The 23,127-nt window shown below is 48.3% G+C and overlaps 1 protein-coding gene across 1 annotated transcript in view; it reads left to right on the plus strand.

Annotated features, from left to right (window-relative positions):
- Positions 1–23,127, plus strand: part of LOC115075336 (ceramide synthase 2-like) — a 51,195-nt gene that overhangs the window by 23,254 nt on the left and 4,814 nt on the right. The window contains 8 exon segments of the mRNA XM_029575638.1: positions 3,602–3,720; positions 7,302–7,359; positions 8,381–8,431; positions 10,473–10,538; positions 10,541–10,567; positions 15,696–15,824; positions 20,380–20,486; positions 20,645–20,798. Coding sequence (XP_029431498.1) covers positions 3,602–3,720; positions 7,302–7,359; positions 8,381–8,431; positions 10,473–10,538; positions 10,541–10,567; positions 15,696–15,824; positions 20,380–20,486; positions 20,645–20,798 — 711 coding nt within the window.

A 23,127-nucleotide genomic window follows, 5' to 3' on the forward strand; every position in this document is an offset into this window, starting at 1 on the left:
TCGCATTGCTTGCCTGTCTGCCAAAGTTACGCGGCCTTCCAGTACGGATCCCATCAGACAATGCAACAATTGTGGACTACATCGACTGTCAAGGCGGAACCAAGAATCAGGCAGTGGCACGAGAGGCCCAGGAGTTGATTCTCTGGGCAGAGCAGCACATGGAGCAGCTGGCATAGTTCACATTGCCGGAGTGAACTATGTTCAGGCGGATTTTATCATTGGAGAAAGTTAGACCCCAGGGAATGGGTGCTGTCGGAGGCAGCGATGTGTGTCATTCACAGAAGATGGGGATATCCCAACCAAAGAGAACACCAAGGCCTCGCAGTTTTACAGCCGCTGAACAGAACACTGTACAAAGGAATCAGAGCTCTGGTGCTGCTGTGGACTCAAGGGATTCTTATTTGTTTTTCCTCCCGTGGCTTCTGGTGGACAAGGGATTACGGCAGATAGAGAAACATCCAGGCAACGTGATTCTGGTAGTTCCAGAGTGGTCTCATCGACCATGCTTCCCAGATTTGATCAACATGGCCATAGATGGGCCCCTGAAGTTCAGACATTGGTCGACTGTTTGCCACCAGGGCCCAAAATCTTTGGATCAGGCAGCTCACTTCTGTCTCGCGGCTTTGCTTCTGAGAGGAGATGACTTGGATGGAGGGCACCTTCTACATCCTTGTTGTATATGCAAATTTGGAGGATCTTCAAGTCCTGGTCTGCTGTTGACCAGGACTTGCTGTTGTCAGCTTCAGTCTGTTCAGGCTATGGTGTCGCATATTTTGGCTTTTCTACAGAAAGGATGTAATCAAGGGACTGGTCTTTAACTCTGAGTGGTCCAGGTAGTGACATTGGGTTGTCTCCGGGGTAAGGTGCGAGGGTATCTTCTGTCCACTCATCCGGATGTTTTATGGTTCCTTCAGGGAGCTAAGAACTTATGTCTTCAAGTGTGGAACATTTGTCCATCTTGGAATCTGAATCTATTCCTTAGAGGATTGTGTGAGGCTCTGTTCGAATCACTAAAGAGAGCTACGGTTAAAAGCTTGACTCTTAAAGTGGTTTTCTTAGTTGCTATTTGTTCAGCCAGGAGAATTTTGGAGCTTCAGGCGCTGTCTTGTTGAGGTCCCTTCCTACAGGTAATCTTTATGCATGGTGCCTTCTTTTCTGCCTGAAGTAGTCTCTGCGTTCCATCTTAGACAGTAGAGCTTCCAGCTTTTATGGATTTGGATTCCTCTACACCTCATGCGGGGGAGCTTAGGCTCTTAGATTGGAGGCATGCATTACTGAGGTATCTAAAGGTCACTTAGGATTTCCATAGATCACATCTCTTCTTTGTAGATCGCATCACCTCTTTGTACTGTGGAGTCGTCCAGAGAAGGGAAATGTCATCTAAGGGCTACATTTGTGCGGTGGCTGAAGGAAGCAATCAAGTTGACTTACATTTCTAAAGGGTGCCCGCTGCTGGGGGGTTTAGGGGTGCACTTGACACATTCTCAGGCGACTTCCTGCGCTGAATCACATCAGGTGTCTCCACATGAAATTTGCTGGGTGGCAACTGGGAAGTTGTTGTCCACTTTTGCAAGGCATTATCGTTTGGATGTTGGGGCTCCTGCTTCATGTGCTTTAGTGAGCATGTTCTACGGCAAAACTCTCCAGGTCCCACCCAAGTTAAGGGAACACAGTAATGACAACAGAAAAAGACCAAATGGTCCATCCAGTCTGCCCAGCAAGTTTCCTATCGTAGTAAAGGAAAACTGGTTCTTACCTGCTAATTTCCGTTCCTGTAGTACCACAGATCAGTCCAGACTCCTGTGTTTTGCCTCCCTGCCAGCAGATGGAGACTGAGAAAGTTTTACGGACACTGCACATAACCCACTGTGCCACCTGCAGTCCCTCAGTACTGACCTGTACCTAAGCCAAGATGACAGTAACAACCATAAATTTCTAAGCAACCTTCTAAGCAAACTCGCTCCCCTCCAACGAGCCAGAAGAAGGTGAAGTTGCCCAAAAAGACAACAGAAAACTTGTTTCCCAAATTTAACATAAACAATCAGCATTGAAAACCTCCAACAACTTCGCACTATATATAGAAAGCAACAGTACAAGCAGCGCCCCCCCCCAGTAAATGGCGGGTCTCTGGACTGATCTGTGGTACTACAGGAACGAAAATTAGTTGGTAAGAACCAATTTTCCTTTCCCTGTACATCCCCCAAATCGGTCCAGACTCCTGGGATAATCCTAAGTTACTGTGTATGTTAAAAAGTTCTTGCAGTTTTAATTCTGCAATTCGCAGGTATCTATCTAGAAGCTGGTTTCATGTCTGGTGATCTAAATTATTTTCTGTGCATGGAATATAAACCTGCTCTGATTTCTAAGTGACTCCATCACATCACCAGAGAGAGAGAGTGAGTGTATAAGAGGGCACGGGCTTCTTTCAGGACGGAGGCTATTAATGCACGTTATAAATCAAGCTCTTTAATGTTTTATTCAAGAGCAATGAAAGTCTAAGAAATGCGACTTGATATTACCGAGACATGTTGGAGGCGCAGATGATAAAATTAGCTACTTCAGAGACATATGTATACTTTAATTAGTGTCCTCTTTAAAAGCGCAGGGGGCTTCTAGTTCGACGAGTGGCTGAAAGGAGCTGAAAAAGCCAAGGTTGTTTCTGTTCAGGAATGGCTGCGTGCAGAAGCGTAGTTTGAGGTCTGGCCTTTGACGGCTTGGATCTTGGCGCCAGAGCCTGCATGCTGCAAACTTCCTGAGCTGTATCCATGGCTGAATAGCTGGGGGCCTGTTCTGCTCTGGCCCCTGGAAGTTTCCTCCTCTGCACCAAGTCTTTTGCTCGCTGATGAAGCTTGCAGATTACAGACCTCTTTGACGCTGGTGTTAGACACGTAAATTCTTGTCCTCATTCAAGCATAAAGTAGTGAAGTCAGCATTTAGTTTAAAGCAATACGCCTGCTATATCCAGATGTTTTGGCCTCAGAAAAAGGATGCTAAATGTGGATCTAAGACTTACATATAGACCCAGATCCATAAACTATGTACATAGTATGGCTCTGCTTTTGAGCTGTGTGCGCTTGTGTTTACAGGCTGGGGATTAACTAAGAACATAAGAAATTGCCATGCTGGGTCAGACCAAGGGTCCATCAAGCCCAGCATCCTGTTTCCAACAGAGGCCAAACCAGGCCACAAGAACCTGGCAATTACCCAAACACTAAGAAGATCCCATGCTACTGATGCAATTAATATGTGACCAAAATTAAAGAAATTGTTTATAGTTTGTTTTTCTATACCTTCACAACGGTGTACAGTTGTATTATAATGTCCAGATTTGTAAATGGCAAAGTTTGGGGGTCCTTAATGGTGCCTTAAAAGAGATTGAAGTGTTCCTTTTTTCTATTTTCTTGCAGTAGAGTGCGTTTCTGTAATGACTTTTATTGTAATGGATGAAACGTGAGTGACACACACATTATGGGATGTATATTGTTTGTTAAAAATGTTCAATAAAGCTTAAATTGAAAAAAAAAAGAGATTGAAGGGGAATTGGAGGGAGTGATAGAAGCTCATTTCTCAAGGCTGGATTTTTCTTCCTTTCTCTCTGCAGCCAGAGGTCTATGGCCTGGCTAAGAAGTGTAACCTGACTACAGTCCAGGTGGAAAGGTGGTTTAGGAGACGGCGAAACCAAGACAGACCCAGTTTACTCAAGAAATTCCAGGAATCCTGGTAAGAAAGTGGATGCTGAAATGTTACTGGTGCTGCTGGAATAGGGGGTTTAAAGGTTCCCAGCGCTGAAGACATCAATCTCTTACTCAGAACCCCACTTACAAAGCAACCTGGTATCAGTTTTGAAATTCAGACTCTCAAGCTTTTATTTTTAAGTTTCCTATTAAAATGGCATGTTTTAAAATTTGTTTCACTGAGGCAGTTCAAGTGTTTACAGCATAAAGGCAAACAGTTCCTCAGTCGATCAGGACTGGCTGAAGCTGTGAGATGGTGGAGAGCTCACACAGTCGTAACTTGTCCTCTGGGACCCTCACAATGAATCTTCATGAGATGGAGACGGGCCATCGTGGTGGCTCAGAGAAGCGCTGTGGACGAAGGTCACGGCCATTGCCTAAGGGTGACATCTGGTGGCTGGATTTAGGATCCGTGATTGTGGGCTTCTGGAGAGAATCCTGATGCATGGCCCCCGGCCCACACCCCATCATTGTAACGAGTGGGTTAGGCGTAAGCTGGAAAGGTATATAAAACAGAGGGCAAACCCCAGGCTAGTTGCAAATGGAGGCTCATGGCTTTGGATCTTGGCCCTGGTTCTGAATGAGCTGGAAACACAAAGGAGCAGGTGAAACGCACGTGTACGTACACAGAGGCAGTGCCTACAGACGTACGCCCTGCCTCTTCATGGAGGGGATCCTGGAACCGTGATGTGCTGTGGGCTCTGGTGGGGTTCTGGGCCAGATAAATGTACATCTTAGTAAGATTGCTGTCATTACTCAAACTGATGGCTGTGGGCTGTTTGCCATTAATGATTAAAACACCTTAGCTAGCTTCGTGGCGGCCCTATGGAGATATTGTTAGTAAACAGATAAGACTACCCTTTATATAAAAATGTCTTTCCATGCAGTTTAATTCACTTTCATTTGAATAAGAAGACACTGGGGAGTGTTTTGTTTTTAGATTGCATTTGTCTATTCCCCTGGTGGGCTTCAGTCATTCGCTGGATAAGTAACGCCACACGCTGGTTTGTAGCAGGATCCACCCTCAGACAGGATGAAGAGAAAGATTAACATGTGATGTGACACAGGACGGCACAGTCATGAGTCCTGTTTCTGTTTAAATTAATTGAAAAACCAGAAAAGATAAACAGCTTCCTGGCATACGTTTGTCCTTCCTGTATCCCCAGGCATCCATACAGAAACCATTTTCTTGTCAGTTTCTCCCTCTTTGCCCTCCCCGATCTCAGCTCTGTTATGAGCAAACTCCAAGCCCCCAACCCACAACCCTCACCCCCACCTACCCCATCACCAGAGTTTGTGCTCTTCTGTAAAAGGACCGTGCACCTTCCTCTGTTTCCGAGACCCTTGGGCATAATAGAAACAGGCGTTTGAGATTATTTTGGCTTCATACTCACAGGCCAGTGTGACTCATTTACACAGTTAACCTTGTCGTTCCTATCGGGAGCTCCTAGTGAAACACTAGCACAGGTTGTGCTTCAGGCTGGGTCGTCAGGGGAGAAAGTTTGAAACTTCCAAAGTTATTTTCTTTTTTGCTTGCTTTCCTGTGACTGTGAATGCTCTTCCTGCCCGGTGTTTTTCTGGCCTAGCCTTAGGGTTGGTAAGAGGCAGGCGCTCCTCCTGTCGGGGCAGATCTTGATACAGGGGCTGACCTAGATTCACTTCCGTTTCCTAAGAGAGAGGAGTCCGGCCCTGGCACCAGAGGCACATGGAAGAGCTCGGTTTAGTCTTCCGCATAAAATGCTCCATTATAGTAACGTGCAAAGCAGCTTGCAGCTGAGCAGGCCAGAGCAAGTGCTGTCCAGTAACTGCCACAAATGACTGAGAGAGGGATTCACCCCCCTGGACAGGTGAGTGCTTCCTCGGGGAGGGTGAATAATGTCCTTGTTGCTGCTTTGTAATTATCCTTGGCAAAAGGAGCCCTAGGGAGAGAAAGGGACTTCCCACTTTCACACACAGTCAGAGGCAGGCCTCCGGCTTCTGGCTTCTTAGCCAACTGTTTCGTCACTCTGTCTTGGCTGCATGTTGTAGATTTATTTAGCTGGCAGTAAACAAAAGGGAGCACTGTGTTTCCTCTCTCTTGGAGCCTCTGCATCAGGCCTGTCCCATGATCCTCTGCTCCCATTCAGTGCCTAAGCTGACCGCTCTTGCAGTCATCATATGGGTGGTAATGTCCCGTTTTCATTAGCACAACTGACTGCAAAATCAGGCCAGAAGAACAATTATCTTGGGAATCTGTGGGCAGCCCTGAGAAGCCCCTGCAGGGTGGTAATAGCATTTCATTTAAAAGTTCTTTCTTTCAGAGATTTGTGTAGGCTGTGAGGCCTGGAGTATGCTCCTGACTAGGACCCTACCTGATAAGCTAAATTAATGCTATAAGAAATGGTTTGCAGTGCCCTTCTGCTCCTTTCGGCTTCCTGCTCAGTCCAAGCTGGGATCTGGTACCATGAGCCCTCTTTCCCCTTGACTAGGGGCCAAAAACCAGGACCCTGCGATCATGGGACCTCCATTTGGCCACTGGATGTCACCGTTGCATGAGGAGCAGAGCAGAAGACGAAGTCAGGTCTCTGCTCGTGCTGGTCGGGCTCAGCTCTTTTGAGTGCAGCACAGGATCCGGCTCCATGAAAGATACCTCCAGACACGGGCTTTAGGGACAGGATTCTCTAAGGGTTTCCCCAGAGCAGGCAGGGAACGGTGTGTACGAATGCACAACGTCCTCCCTCACGGGACAGAAAGAAATCTGCCTCCTGGTATCTGCCCACAAGAGTCCAACCCCCAAAAAAGATAGAGGCAGACTAGAGGTGGTTCAGAGAGAGGCAACCAGAATGGGGGGGGGGGGGGGGGTTATTTGCCAAAAGCTGTATGAGATGAGACTGAAGGACTTAATATGTCTACCCTAGAGGAGAGGTGAGACCGGGCGGGGAGGCCCACGCAACGATAGAGACATTTAAATACCTGAAAAATATAAATGATGCAGAAGAAGCAAAGCTTTTTCAGTGGAGAACAATTTGTAGGCTAGGGGTCATGATAGGAAGCTGTAATGGGATAAGTTTTAGGAACAACGTCGGGAAATATTTCTTCACAGAAAGGCTGCTGGATGCCTGGAATACCCTCCGGAAGAGGTGGTGAGGACAAAAACAGTAGCCGAATTCCGAAAGGTGTGGGATAAATGCAGAGGATCCCCGGATGCAAGCACTGGGGGTGACCTGCAGGGAGCAGCGGTCACAGCCCTAACCAGCAGTCCTGCATCTCCATCGGGCTTCAAAGCCCGAACCTCACTGATCTTGCTGGCTGGGAGGATTTATCACAAGACGTGGGCTCTGGGTGCTGGCTTACATTTTTGGCTTTGTAAGAAGCCCAGCTGAAGGCCTGAAATCGGCCTACGAGTGGAGGCTGTGGAGGCCAGCCCTGTAACGACAGAGGGAAGAGGGTTGAGAGGACGGGGGAGGTGCAGGTGGCGTGGGTTCTAGGTGCATCTACCCAAACTGAATGAATCTCTAGGCAGATGGAAGGCAGCATTTTGATCTTTTTTTTTCAGTGACTTACACCCCGGTAACTGTTGTTTTGCAGCTGGCGGTTCACCTTCTACCTCTCGGCACTTATTGGCGGGGTCGCAGTCCTGTATGATGTAAGTTGGAATTTGTTCTTTTTTCTTAAATTAGATGAAAACAGCAATGCTTCAGCGTGGCCGGCTCTGCAGGCAGCTGTAAGGAAGCCACCTCCTATCACCTCGAGTTTCTGGCAGTAGCCAGAAACTAACGTGTAAACGCCTCGCTTGGTGAATGCGCTCTGCCATTTTATGATAATCTGGGGTCACAGCCTTGGCCTGGTGACGGGTATTTGAACAACTATGGGCTGAGAGCTCAGTTGGAGATAAAAAGCCAGGGAAAAACTAGGCTGGGAACAGGACAAGATAATGCTTTTATGTATGGCCTCTTCATTGCAACATTGAGCAATGCGACTGCAGGAGGATGTTTTTAAGGTCCTTGAGCAGGCTGTGGTAAGCTCTTTGGCATGGGGACAGTTATGCAGGCATGTGAATGATCTTATCCAGCACTTCATACGCTGATAAATAATAATAATAAAAAAAAAAATACAACTGTGTTTTCACTACAGCAGTCTTCTAAATATCAAGAGTCCCTCATTATCACTATTAAAAGTCAGCAAAAAGCTTTTCTGGTCTGTTGCTCAGCTGCTCAGTAGTAGGCAGTGACCTCCACTGCTGGCTGCTTTGTATTTCCAGAATTTAAGGTCTGGTTGTGGAGACTATTTTGATTTTTCTTCTTCTAACAATTTCAACTAAAGGAGGCACATTGAGGGCTCTGAGGAGCTCCGTGTGGGTCCTGGCTTCTAAGCCTGACCTTCTGTCACCCGTAGGCCTACAGAGTCCTCTTCTTGCAGTGACACCTGCTGGCCAGTCAGAGAAATGCACAGAGAGTGGCTCTCTAGGAAGCCACGTCCTGCTGACTTGGCCGCAGAGCTCTGCAGAAGTGCTCCGGCTGTGTCATATAGGGGAAATGGGAGCAGGAGGAGAGATGAGAGAGGTGGCCTCTTACCCCTCCAGGTCAGATAATAGAGGAAATAAGGAGTGGAAAGGTACAAAAAAAAAAATGTTGTTAAAGCACGGCCTGTCGTCCTGTCTTTCACAGAAACCATGGTCTTACGAGATCTGGCAGGTGTGGGCTGGTTACCCGAAGCAGGTGAGTCATTCAGTCCTTCCATTCTGGGACATAAAGGACACATTCGTGTGCAGTCGCACCAGCTCGCCGGCGTTTCTGTGCAGGTTGATCCTGGGGCCTGTTGAAGTAGCATTCAGGCTCGGGCAGGCTACTAATTTGGCACCCCTTCAAAACGATTTAGCGGCCTTACAGGTTGGTGCCACAGCCCTGGCAGCCTCAATGTGCAGAGGGTTTGTCCCGATAACGTCTTCAGTTGCCCGGCAAATCCCGAGTTCCTGCCCTGCTGAGCGGATACATTTTAGCTGGGTAAAAAGGAGATGGGTGGGGGGCAAGGCGAGCTTAGCTGGGAGAGTCTGGTTGGAGAAGCCTCTGGCCTAGGGGACTATCCAGGGGACGCTTTGCCAGGTAACTTTCCTGCTCCCCGCCTCGGTTTCCATGGACCTCCTTGTGTCTCGATTATTTTCATTTATCTTTTTTATAAATTGAATGAAAAGAAGATTTCCTTTTAGGGAGACTGACCTGATGTGACCCGTGGCAGCTTACCTAGCCTTACCTGGTCTGCTCATTACAGCGATGGTCCTGGCTCCTTCTGGAACCCTGCAGTCACGGGCTTTGAATCTGACCTCCAGCTGTGACCCTTGATCCCTAAGCCCCAGGGAATGGGGCAATGCTCAGCAGGGTGGTGGGCACTCCTGGGGGGTACCAGGCAGCAGCTTGGGGAGCACTCTGTGGGGGAGGGTATTCAGCTGACCTTTGCATTATGGAGGTGGACTTGCTTCTTTGACGCCACTGGTCCACGCCGATGATCCTTTTTTTGTGTTCAGCTGCTCTCGTTACAACATCAAATTCCTGGCAGATTGCCAGGCCTGAGATGGCCTTGACCGGCTTGACCCATGAATTGCTGATCTTGGCGGGTAATATTTGAGATATCATCTGGCAGGCTTCCCAGGTTCGGGGCCGGGTCTGAAGGCCGGTCAGAGCAGCTGTGATGGAAGAGCCATCCACGCAAGGAGCTTCAGGAGGGGGCGCGAGAGAACCTGTGGAAATGATACAGCCGCGATACGGCTTCCCTTTCACGAGGCTGCACCGCAGGTTGTCGCGGCTTCCTCAACGCGACGATCCTCCTGCTGCCGGCCTCTGGCCTTCCCTCTGCCCCCCAGTGCCCTTGCTTGCCTTGGCTTTGTCTTTTTCCAGAAATATTTAATTGCTTTTATTTAATGTCAGTTTTCCAATTAAAAAGGAAAAAAAAAGCCCAATAGGGCATAGAAAACAGAAACGCAGCCCCTGGAAAGTGTTCAGCTGTTTTAGTTTGAGCTTTGCCTTTTCTGGCCCAGACACGTTCTCATGACTCCTGGTTGAAATCTAAATGGTTGTTTTCGAAATGATTCTGAATGGGCTGCTCCGATGGCCCAGCAGCGGAGCTGCTGTCGGTGCCTCTTGGCTAAAGGAATTGGGGGATCCTCCAGGTTAGTGGTGAATGCAGTCTCAGCCTGAGGGAAGGGGAGGGTGGGAGGGGATCGGGGAAGGATTCTGAAGGGTTTCCTGCATTAAAAAGAGTCCGAGATTTGATGGATAAAGGTAAAATTTATTGGCCACACCCTTCCAAGTCCGAGCGGGGAACAGTACGAACCATAGATGATAATGAATAAAAACAACATACAAAAATCAGCGAAAGGCAACCTTATTGGACCAGCTTATTGACAGTCCTGCACACTTCATCGGGTCATTAGGAAAAACCTATTTGGTAAACTACAAAGGGCTCGCCTACAACTTGATTGTAACACAGCCAGCTCGTAACTTTATTAAGAGAGAGTTTGGAAAGTCAGTTTAATCTGCTTTCCTTTTTTTCTAATTCTGGCCTGGATACATAGACACGCAGTCACACCCACCATTACCTGACGAGTGTCAGGGATCTCGGGAAGTTGGGATCTGTGTCTTTCTCCGTTTTTGCTGCTGTGTAAGCAGGGAAGTTGAGCAGATCAGTAGTGACTTGTGGAAGCCGCAGGGGGCTGAGCACCGAGGGCTGTGGCGTGCAGGTAACTTGTCCCTTCATTTCCCGCAGACCGTGCTGACGTCCCAGTATTGGTACTACGTGGTGGAGCTCAGCTTCTATTGGTCCTGTGCTGTTCAAGCGTTGCCTCCGACGTCAGGAGAAAGGTAGGTCCTGTGTGCCCAGTGAATCGTAGAAACACAGACCTGATGGCCCAGCAGGACTGTAGTCCTGCCCAGTTTGCGATAATCTCCATTGAGCTGCTGTAGTGCTGTCCAGGCTCTGCTGGGACATGGTTCATACCCCAGACCAGTGGGTTTTGCCTTCCTGCCAACAGATGGAGGCAGAGAATAAACTCTTTTCAGGCACTGCCTACTTAATTGAGAGCGCCACCTGCAGTCCCTTAGTATTTTTCTGTCCTCCAGCAGATGGCAGAGGTTGCAAACCTGAAGTCTCAACTTAGTTTAAAAAAAAAGAAAGGAAAGAAGCGAAGACTGGGGCTCCCAGGGGTGTCAGGTTCCTTCGAGAGCCATCCCCTTTGGTTGAGTAGGGTTTCTCACCAGCCAGGAGAGCACCCAGAAGCAGGAAAGTATTTCTTTCCCTGTACGTACCCAGATCAGTCCAGACTCCTGGCTTTTGCCTTCCTGCAGCAGATGGCGACAAGAGAGAGCTTCACTGACACTTTACATAACCTGAGGTGCCACCTGCAGGCCCTCAGTGTTTCTCTGTCTCCAGCAGACGGTGGCGGTGCAAAACCTGCAGTCTGGAAAATAGTTAAAAAAAAAAAAAAAAAGTTAATGAGGGATTAGGATTTCCTCTTCTTAGGTTGGCAGGTCAAGTGGGGCCATCCCTTCTGGTCCTGAGGTGGAATGAGCAGGGATTGGGGACCCTTTTTGGCTCGGTCCTTTTCGCCGCCAGGGGTGGATAACTGGTGGAGCTAGCTCCTTCACCCCCAGGAGGACATCGGAGCCTGCTGCCCAGATTTAGGGAAGTATTCATAGTTCAAAAAGAAAAAATGAAGACGTTCGGCAGGGCAGATTGCAGGCGGCCCAGTAGGCGCAAGGCTGTATATTTCGGCGTCCTTGGAACGGCGGTTGGGGTGCACGCGATTGAGTTGGTGGGAACTATGCCGCGTGGCAGCCAGTGCTCAGTGTGTGGTGATGTGTGTGCCTGTCCCAAACTGGCCTGTGTTCCCGCTGCCTCTCCGGGGAAGGCATCAAGACGCCACGGGGATTGCGAGTGATGCCGGCGCGACTGCTGGCTTCTTCCCAGCTTGCACGGGAATGACGGCTGTTTTGGCATCTCTTGCAGGTGCATCTCAAACTGCAGGAGGAGAGGGGGATCTCCCTCCACCATTATCCTTATCCGATCGGAGGTCCGGGGGCCCGGGAACCTCTTTCTGAGGAGGATGCAGGACCTCCTGAGGACCTGACAGGTTTGCTCCATAAGGCATATTTTGCCAGGAAGGCCGCAGGATGCTGCCTTTCCAAGCAGGAGGGCCCGCAGAGTCCGTGGCCTAGCAAGAGGCCCAAAGTTACACAGGCCAGTTGGCGATCAGGGTTTGGCAAGTTCTGGGTAAGGCTGCACATTCGGATTGCTGTGGACAAGGCCTCGGGAGAGTCGGATGATAGAGAGTTTCCCTGGAGGTGGATTCTTCTCCAGAGACAGGATCTGGATGAGGGGTGGGGGTCAAGCCCCAACTGTGAAAGTGGACGATCCTAAGGTGGTTTGTCTCTTCCACAGGGAAGAATTGTGGCCCCTGATTCCCTGTGTCCTTAAAGAGCTGGAAATTAAGATACCTTGGGAGGAATCTGATTAGAAAGAGGTCGATCCAGTCATGGATGGCTTAAGAGGTCTGGCAAAGGCCTTTCCTTTCCATAAATCGGTAAAGAAGCTAGTGGTTCAGGAGTGGGTGCCTCCAGAGACTGGTTTGAAGGTTGTATGGCAATGGGTTGTGAATCTGTCAGTCAATTAAACTCCTCAGGTGTTGGAGTTCCTGGGGGCGCGTTTTTTGACACCAGGATCGGGAAGTGTTTCTCACCAGAGAGTGAATCGGCAGGCTGCAGAGGCAGGTTCACAGCTTATTGGAGAGTGTGGTTCCCAAGGTATGGGATTACCTGAAGGTTCTCGGCTCCATGGCATCCATGTTGGAATTGGTTCCTTGGGCGTTTGCTCATATGAAACCGTTGCAGAGAGTGTTGCTTTCCCGGTGGAATGTGTTGTTGGAGCAGTTTCATCTATTGTTACCTTTTACAGAGATGGCCAAGTCCAGTCTCTCATGGTGGCTCGGTCGGGACCACTTAAGTTGGGGTGTAGCCTTGGAGGTTCCAAATTGAATAGTGGTCACAACCGATGCCACCCTCTTCGGTTGGGTGGCTGTGTGCCAGACTCAGTCGGCGCAGGGCTGGTGGTCAGAGGAGGAGGAGGTGTCTTGGCCTATCAATTGCTTAGAGACAAGGGCAGTGTGGTTCGTGTTGCGCGCCTTTCTGCCTCTCTTATGTGGGTGGCCGGTAAGAATTTTGTTGGACAATGTGACAACGGTGGCTTGCAGGGTGGTAGCAAGAGTCTGGCGGTGGCTCAGGAAGCCCAGCCGTTAATACGCTGGGCAGAGCGACATCTGGAATTATTGGCGGCTTCTCACATAGCTGAGATAGACAATGTGCAAGCAGACTTTCTCAGTCGTCGTCAGCTGGATCCCAGGGAGTGGGAGTTGTCGGAGGAAGCAATGTGGCTTATCCGTTGCAAGTGGGGCATCCTCTGCGTAGACTTGATGGCAACTCAAAGGAATGCCAAAGCTCCATGCTGCTTCAGTTGCAGACAAGAATGCGGGAGCGGAAGGGGTCAATGCCTTAGTGCTCCAATGGCCGCAAGGAGTTCTTCTGTACATATTTCCGCCGTGGCTGCTGGTGGGCAAAGTATTACAGTGAATAGAGATTCACCTAGGAGAAGGTGATTCTAGTGGCGCCAGAGTGGCCTTGGTAGCCCTGGTTTGCGGATTTGATCAGTCTAGCGGTGGACGGACCATTGCGCCTCGTTTCATCTTCCCAGCTTGCTGCACCAAGGTTCCATATTTTTAGATCAGGCGGCCTCACTTCTGTCTTGCGGCTTGGCTTTTGAGAGGAAGCATCTGGGGTGCAAAAGATTTCCTGAGGATGTCGTTTTCCCCTTTGCTACAAGCTAGGAAGACCTCAACATCCTTAGCTTATGTGAGGGTGTGGAGAGTTTTTTTTTTTTAGTCTTGATGCACGGATCAGGGACTTGAACTTACTCAAGCATCTGTGGCGCACATTTTGACCTTTTTACAACAGGGGGTGGCGAAGGGTTTGGCTCTTTAACTCCCTTAGAGTCCAGGTGGTGGCATTGGACTGTCTTTGAGACAAGGAAGCAGGGAGCAGCCCTAACTACACATTCAGATGTGGTGCATTTTCTCCATGGGGCGAAGCATTTGCAGCCTCCGGTGCGGAAGTTGTGTCCCCCCCTGGAGCCTTAACTTGGTTCTCAGGGGGATGTGTATGGCTCCGTCTCGAACCGCTTCAAAGGACCACTATGAAAGATCTTACCTTTAAAAGTTGTATTTTTTGATGGCAATTTGTTCCACTAGGAGAATTTTGGAGCTATAGGCTTTGTCATGTAGGGATCCGTTTCTGAGGATTAAGGATGCTGGAGTCTCTGCGTACGGTTCCTTCCTTTCTTCCGAAGGTGGTATCGTCCTTTCACTTCAATCAATCTGTGGAGCTATCTGCTTTCCCAAATCTGGACACAGCAGCGCTTCACGCAAGAGAGTTGAGGTTTTTGGATGGGAAACAAGCCTTGTTGCAGTATCTTAAAAGACCACTAATGGTTTTTCGGCTCTCATATCATCTTTTTGTGGTATGGAGTGTGCAAAAAAAGGTCATAAGGCTTCAAAATCCACCATAGCAAGGTGGCTGAAATAAGCCCTTACCACTGCAGGTTAAGGCTCATTCTACTAGGGTCCAAGCAATATCTTGGGCAGAGACTAAACTGCTATCGCCCACCGAGATCTGTCGGGCGGCAACATGGTCCTCCCTACACACCTTCTCCAGGTGGCATCAACCTGGATGTTCAGGCCTGAGAAGACGCAGCCTTCGCAAGGGCAGTACTAAGTGGGCCACGGGTAGCCTCCCGCCCTGTCCGGGAGTAGCTTTTGTACATCCCACTTGTCTGAGTCTATCTGGCTACACGCTAGGAAATGGAGAAATTACTTACCTGATAATTTCGTTTTCCTTAGTGTAGACAGATGGACTCAGCATCCTGCCCACGGCTGCCCCCAGAGAAGGAGGACCTGGGAAAGCGAACCTTGAGACCAAACAAATGCGGGTAAGCCATTGCCTACCCTTAGTTCAAGACACCCACAGTTAGTCTGATGTTGGCGTTGACTTAATTGAGTGCACTGGCGGTCTCCAGTTTTTTAATTCAGTTGAATCAGTTAATCAAGTTTAATAAGTATAACCCAAGTTATGCAAAATATTTATCCACAATGGCTTTTCGAGGAGGATACTGAGGAAGTGAGGTCAGTGCAGGGTTATATGTACCCAGGATGACGTCAGCTTGAATCTGACTCCGTCTCCCATCTGCTAGCAGAGGAGCACATAACCCACTGGTCAGAGTCCATCTGTCTACACTAAGGAAAACGAAATTATCAGGTAAGTAATTTCTCCATTTGTGCTGCAGAATTATGAATGAGATTGTACATAGTTCTCAGTTATTTGAAATTTCCTTTTCTTTAACCCTAGTTCAGGGGTCAGTTTGGTTGGGATTTCCAACTTATTCCTCAGCTTGCTTTAGAGGGAGAGGTCCTTGGAGTTTGGGATTAGACATCTTGGCTTTGGTACTGGTCAATACTGAGGGACTGCAGGTGGCGCGCTCGGTTAAATAGCAGTGCCTGAAAATGTATATTCTCTGCTTCCATCTGCTGGTAGGGATGCAAAACCCACTGGTCTGGACTGATCTGTGATATTCCAGGAATAAAAATTAGCAGGTTAGAACCAATTTCCTTTCGTAGGATCTGTGGGTGAGACCATCTTTGGATCTCCTGTCTATGCGGGGCCAGCGGGGTTTAGATATGGGGGTGGGGAAGAGGAACAGCTGCCTCCCGGTGGGAGAGGAAGGGTAGAAAAATCTTGTGGCTAGTGGTTTAGTAGTGTGTGCTGGGCTGGGACTTGCTACTCTACTGCCCCTCTCCCACTCCTCTTCCCCACCCCTTCTCCCCCACAGCCCCAGGGTATGCTAGCCCGAGAAGAGAAGTGACGTCTTGCTGCTCTGATCTGTCCTCAGGATTTTAAGATCCAGCTTGTTCACCATTTCTCCACCATCTTTCTACTGAACTTTTCCTGGTGCGTAAACTACATCCGTGTGGGGACTCTCACACTCCTGGTTCATGATGTCTCTGATTTTTTGCTTGAGGTAAGCACGGCCGGCAGCGCTGTAGACCTCTCTCACAGATTCCCCACCCCAGCAATTCAGATAGAGGGGGAGGGGGGTGATGGAGGACACTGTCATAACAGCCACTGCTGTCTTCCCTCCCTGGGACTGAGCTCTCTGTCTCTGCGGTGTGCCCCGTCCGACAGGATTAGCCACAAGGTTAGCCCATGTATTGCAGTGATAGGTGGCAAGCTGCCATACAGAGAGCTCGGTCTCCTCGCTTGCTCTTATTCCTTTCTTTCTTTTTATTCCCCCTTCTGGATTTGATTTGTTTTTCTGTCTTGTAACTTCTGGAATAGTGCATCCCCGAAGTCTGCTCTTCACCGACGATGCTGTTTTTTATTCTTTTGCATGTCTCTGTCTATCTGCCTGAGGCTCTGATGACAATCAGGACAGCAGCACCCTGGGTTTCCTTCAGTTCATTACAATGAGAGGGGGGGGTCAGGTGGAGGCCCTTGCCGAATTTGTAAGCATTTAATATCTCCCCAGGAGGTTGTTTAGTGGAGCTGCTTGAAAGTCCAGCAGCACCTGGTGCCGCATCCCATTCCTTATGCTGCCAGGAAGTGTATTAAGCAGTCCCAACAGAAACCCTTACCCAGGGGAGGCCTCACCTGTCTCGTTAGCTAGAATAGATGATGCCATGGATTTCCTCCGGGGGGAGGCTGTGGTAACAGCAGGATTAGTTGCAGTTCTCAGAACATCCCTGCGGTGCTGCTCCTGATTGCCAGCGGCTCCTTTTAGTCCTTCTTTTTCACCCCCCACTGCTGTCCTCATGTAGAGAGGGAGGTTCTGGTGCTACAGAAATGCCAGTAATGGTCCCTCTGAGGAAGGTCCCAGCCTTTTCTTCCCAATGTGTGTGTGTATAGGGGGGCAAGGTTGGCAGATACTGAATTACCCACAGCACCACCAGCTCAGCGTTTTTAATGGGAAAAGGCAGGAATTTTCCCTTTGAATGTTTGCTTGCTGGTCCATGGATATAAAGTACCCGTGGGCCTGCAGGGTTCCAAATATGCCCCAGTGATGTTTTGTACATGAGTACAGATAAGATCCACAGGCCTGACCTCTTGTTACTTGAGAATGAAGTTGAATTCAATACAAACCTTGCTCCTTGATTTAAATTGGACGGGGGAAGGAACATAAAAACAGATCCTAAATTTGGCTTCTGGATTGTGAAGTCTAAATGAGTTGATGCAATTCAGTATTTCAGCACTAAACCTGCGGGGAGCATCGCAGCCAAGCAGACCATTTGAACTGCTTCTTAAAGCAGTGCTTGGTGTGTATCATGGACAGGACGGGGTGTGAGATTATGGAAGGGACTGGACTCGCATCTGAGTGTGGGGATTTCCCGCACAGTTCTCTCAGCCTGGTATTTATTTATTTATTTGCTTTTATATACCGACATTCAACATATGCTATCACATCGGTTTACGTAGAACAAGTTGGAAAAAAGGTTACAATGCAACAAATGAGAGAACAAAACAGGGGGATAGAGATTGAACTTTTTTTTTTTTTTCTTGCCTTTCTGCTTCCCCTGGGCCAGCTGACGGTACCGGCATTTTCTGTGAGGACAAGCAGTTTGGTAGTCCTCACGCGTGGATGACATCATCAGATGGCGCCTCGATGCAGAAAACTTATGTCAAAGTTTCTAGAACTTTTTGGCTAGGCCCACTGAGCATGTGCAGCCTGCCCTGTATCACGTGTCCACATGAGGTCACTCTCCAGTCTCTTTTTCCGCGGAGCTGTAAGCCTCGCTGTGTGAGTGAGCTCACTTTGGCTATTATTTGGCTTTGTAGAAAACTTTGGTTTTTCTTGCGTTTTTTTTTTTTTTTTTTCTCACTGTTCCATCTCCGGGTTTTGGTGCCCTAGTCAGGGTTTCAGCAATTCGGGTAAGTTTTTTGTTTCGTGGTCGATTCCCCATGGTGGCGGTGCATCAGTGCTCACTGACCATCGCCGCCCCACCGCCTTCGCCTTCTTTTTTCCCCTTTTGTTTCATCCGGTTTTCGGTAATGTCCCCGGTGCCCGAGGACCATGTCCATTACAGATCCACATGAGATACATGCCCTCTGCCTGGGGGCATCGCTTGACATCCGGGGTTGCTGCTTAGGCGCTCAGATGATCCCGAAGGGACGTCTGCTTTGACTCAACAAGATGGAGCAGCTCTTCGGGTTGAAGAAGTCCAAGCCATCAGCATCAAGGCTCCATGCTCATTGCCCATATCGCTGCTTCCAGCTCTACATGAGCCAGTACTCGTGGGACATCTGGAAGCAGTGCAGGAGGTGGCTGAGCAGCTGCCTCAGCAGCAACAGGACACCCTCATGGCATTGGTTCCTAAGGGCCTATAGTGCAGAAAACACGAGGTCCATGCGGCCTACGAGAGTCTCTGCAGCGGGAATTGGTGCCCACAGAATGGCATGACTGCGGGCCTCTGATCTCCAACTCGCAGACTTGCCATGTACTGGAGAGAGTCTCTTTGGAAATAGGGTTAGAGACGCTGTGGTCCAGCTTCAGGACCACCATGAAACCCTCTAAATACTCTCCGCCAGTACTCTGGATCCGTCCTCCTCTTCTAGGAGGCCAGGGAGACCGGGGCCTAGGAAATCCTTTTTTTTTTTCGCCAAATGAAGTACTATCCTCTGCCCCCTCACTCCTGTCAATATCATCGGGGCTCCTGTGGCTGTCCTAGGCAGCAGAAAGTCCCCAAACCTCAGCCGGCTCCTCAGTCAACTCCAGGGATAGGGTTTTGACAGGGTTGTGTGGGGCAAGGGTCTTCTGTATGCGTATCCTCCGAGTCCCTTAATGGCGAAGACTCTCTTGAAGCTTCGTAAGGACAGGGGGACTATGATCCTCATAGTTCCTCATTGGCTGAGATAGGTCTGGTTTCCACTCCAACGGGATTTGTCCATCTGGAAACTGATCAGTCTGGGGACTTCCCCAGATCTCATCATGAAAGATCAAGGCAGGCTGCGGCTTCCCAACCTCCAGGTCCTGTCGCTTACAGCTTGGATGTTGAGAGATTAATTCTGCATCCGCTTGTTCTTTCAGAGGATGTGTCTCGGGTCCTGATGGCTTCTAGAAAGTCCTATGAACTAAGTAGGGGAGGCTTTCCATATGGTGTGAGCAGAAGGCCCTAGATCCGTTCTCCTGCCTGACACAAAAACTGCTTGACTACCTCTTATACCTATTGGAGGCTGGCTTAAAGACCAACTCCGTCAGAGTTCATCTCAGTGCAATTGGCGCATACCACCAAGGTATAGATGGTACGCCCATTTCCGTACAGCCTATAGTTGTACACTTCATGCGGGGCCTGCTTCAATTAAAGCCTTCTGCTGTGTTTTGAGACCTCAATGTGGTGTTAGCTCAGCTGATGGAAGCTCCTTTTGAAGTGCTGCGCACCTGTGACCTGAAGTACCTGACTTGAAAGGTCATATTTTTGGTAGCGGTCACTTCAGTGAGCAAGGTCAGCAAGCTCCAGGCCTTAGTGTCTTCTCCACTTTAAACTAAATTTTATCATGACAGGGTGGTCTTGCACACGCACCCTAAGTTCCTGCCTAAGGTGGTGATGGATTTTCATTTTAACCAGTCAGTCGTCTTGCCAATATTCTTTCCCAGGCCCTATTCACACCAAGGTGAATGAGGCATGCACAGTTTGGACTGCAAGCGAGCCTTAGTCTTCTATCTGGTGCGAACAGAAGCCCATAGACGGTCCAACCAACTTTTTATTTCTTTTGACAGGAATAGATTGGGAGTTCCCGTTGCCAAACACACTATCCATTTGGCTAGCAGATTGCATCTCCTTCTGTTATACCCAGGTGGGTCTGCATCTTTGGGGGTCATGACAGGGCTCATTCTGTCAGCCATGGCAGCATCTGTGGCCCATTTGCAAGCAGTTCCCGTGGAGGAGATCTGCAAGGTTGCGACATGGGGCTCTCTCCACACATTCATATCTTGGGATGGCTGATGCGACGGTGGGTTAAGCCAGTCTGTCCTTTGGAACCTTTTTGAGGTGTAGAACACAACTCTCCCTGCCTAGGGCCCGTTTTTTTGGGTTTAGGCTGTCTCCCCCTCTGTTACCAACAGCATTGATGTTGTGCCCGTTGGCTTCTGGATAGGTGTCTGTTAGTCCCCTTTGTGTGTTGGGGAGCAGCCTGTAGTTAGGGAGTCATCCATGTGTGAGCACTACCATCCTGCTTATATTTGGAGAAAGCAGAGTTGCTTACCTGCAACAGATGTTTTCTGAGGACAGCAGGATGTTAGACCTCACGAAACCCACCTGCCACCCTGTGGAGTTGGATTTCTCCTATTTTTTGTTTAAATTTGAATTTTATATTACAAGACTGGAGAGGGATCCCGCTTGGATGCGTGGTATAGGGCGTGCTGGGCATGCTCAGTGTGCTTAGCCAAAGTTCTAGAAACTTTGACATAAGTTTTCCGCATCGGGGCTCCATCTGATGATGTCACTCATGTGTGAGGACTAACATTCTGCTATCCTCGGAGAACACCTGTACAGGTAAGCAACTCTTGTTTCTTTTGTATCTAGGCTGCCAAAATGTGCAACTATGCCCGCTGGAAGCGGTCCTGCGATGCCGTGTTCCTGGTTTTTGCCATCGTCTTTACAATCACCAGACTCATCATTTTCCCCTTTTGGTGAGTAGAGTGGGCATTCTCCAGCTGATCTGTGGGCACGGGCCAGTTCTCTATGGTTCTAGAGCTTTTTATTGGCATGGCTCCGTGAAGGAAAACTGGATTAATTCAAGAAACAAAGTATGATGACCTGATTTCTGTCTTTTTCCGTCTTCCTTCAGGATCATCTACGCAACGGTGGTTTACCCTCTCTACCTCTGCTCTCCGTTCTTTCTATATTACTTCTTCAATATGATCATGTTCACCCTGCAGCTACTGCATATATATTGGAGTTACCTCATTTTTAAAATGGTGAAGAAGGTGTTCTCCGGAAACGTAAGTAGAATCCTGAGCTTAAACCTGATTAGTCGGAGGTTGTATTGCCTCCCACCTACCCAACACGATTGTGGGTCAGTGGGCCACATGATCAGTCCTAAGGCAGCTTAACCGGCAGCAGATCTTGGAATCTTCTGTTGTCCAGAGAGCTTGCATCAAGAATCTCCACCTCCTACTACTGGGGGCCTGAGAGTGCCCGACTCCGCTTTTATCAGTAGGCGTTGTTCTGTGACGAGCATTAAACCCCTCACAGCTCCCACCCCCTCAGGACTGGCTCCTTGTATCTGCTGGCTGGAAGGTAGATGGCAGGTTTAGGGGATGATCCAGGGTTGTTACTGAGCTGATGACTAGAGAAGATCCAGAAGGGCGGCCAAAATAAGGGGCATGGAACTGACTCCCCTATGAGGAAAGGCTAAAGAAGTTAGGGCTGTTCAGTTTGGAGGATATGATAGAGGTCTACAAAATAATGAAAGGACTTGAACAGGTTAAGTTATTCACTCTTTCAGATAATAGAAGGACTCGGGAACATTCATGAAGTTAGCAAGTAGCTCATTTAGAACAAATTGAAGAAAATTCTTCATTCAGCGCATAGTTAAGTTCTGGAATTCATTGCCAGAGGATGGGTTACAAGCAGTTAGTGTAACTAGGTTTAAAAAAAGGTTTGGATAAGTTCCTACAGGATAAATCCATAAACTGCTATGACAGTAATTAATAAGCAATAGTAGCTTTTAATCTATCTAATGTTTGGGTACTTGCCAGGTACTTGTGACTTGGATTGGCCACTGTTATGTTCTTATGTTATGGTAAAAGATTCAACTTGGAGGTTTTCCGTTTCAGCATTGCAGGATCCCATCCTTAGCAGTAGCTGCTCTTGTCTGGTTTACTGCTTTCTTAAAGCAAATAGAAAATCTAGATAAGTGCAATTGTATATTCAGGAATTAGTTGAGCAATGCAGATTAGAAGAAGTGTACATAGTGTTCAGGGTGTGTGCAGAACTCTGTGTGAGTAATTATTAGATGGTGCTGCGGGCTACGGAGTGACAAACTGGGGCTATTACAGCAGCGATGCCTCCTAGAGATATCCAGATATCGTGAGAATCTCTTCCTGCCGGTGAGATTTTTTTTATTCTTAATTTCAAAGCATTGTGATTGTCTGTCTGGCCTGCTGAAGACTGGGGCTGTCCTGTTTTCTTTCTCTGATTTTAGTCAGTGCCTCTGCAGTATCTCTGACCCTTCTCAATGTCCCACTCTATAAGTCAGGGCTGCAAACAGCAAAACTCCGAGGAATGCAGTGGAAGCCCTGTTTTTTCTTCTGAGAAACTTGGCAGTGGAAGATTGGGCTCAAATACTCAGCTGGAGGGAGGGAAGCTCCCAGCGTAAACTGTCCGAGCAGAGGCCCTACTTCTTTAAGAGAGTAAATTTCAAAGGCGCTTGAGCTGGTGAAGCAGTGCTTAATGTACATATATGTCTGTCGTGTAAAACTGCCTGCCTGAGATGTGGGGTATTTTTGTCTTTAGGTCTTGAACTAGTAGATGTGAATCGGTTATTTACACTTTCGAATACTAGAAGGACTAGGGGGCATTCCATGAAGTTAGCAAGTAGCACATTTAAGACTAATCGGTGTGAAAATTCTTTTTCACTCAACGCACAATAAAGCTCTGAAATTTGGTGCCAGATGATGTTGTTAGTGCAGTTAGTGTAGCTGGGTTCAAAAACGTTTGGATAAGTTCTTGGAGGAGAAGTCCATTAATGGCTATTAATCAAGTTTACTTAGGGAATAGCCACGGCTATTAATTGCATCAGTAGCATGGGATCTTCTTAGTGTTTGGGTACTTGCCAGGTTCTTGTGGCCTGGATTGGCCACTGTTGGAAACAGGATGCTGGGCTTGATGGACCCTTGGTCTGACCCAGCATGGCATTTTTCTTATGTTCTTATGTTAGTTAGTCCCCCCCCATACCGACAGGCCTTGCTAGATGGCTACGGTGCACGACATCCTTCAGAGCCTGGTGGGATTCAGCAGGGGACCCTGATGTATGTGTATACATGTGTGCGCACCACTCACAAATTCTTATCTAGGTTAGATCTGGTACTCTGTACTTACTGCTTTTGATTTTCTTCTTTGAAATCTTGCTTGAACCTAGGGATGTGCAGGGAAAAAATTAATTTTCTTTATTCGATTTGTTTTCCCGGAGGTTTTTCCCCACAAATTTCGGTTCGTGGATTGCTTGATTCGTTTGATTCGTGTGAACAAAACGAATCAAGCAATTAAAAAAACAAAAACCCAAATATCCTAGTATGTAGCCAGATGGACTCAGGACCAATGGGTATT

Source organism: Rhinatrema bivittatum, chromosome 13 (genome assembly GCF_901001135.1).
Source record: "Rhinatrema bivittatum chromosome 13, aRhiBiv1.1, whole genome shotgun sequence".
NCBI lineage: Eukaryota > Metazoa > Chordata > Amphibia > Gymnophiona > Rhinatrematidae > Rhinatrema > Rhinatrema bivittatum.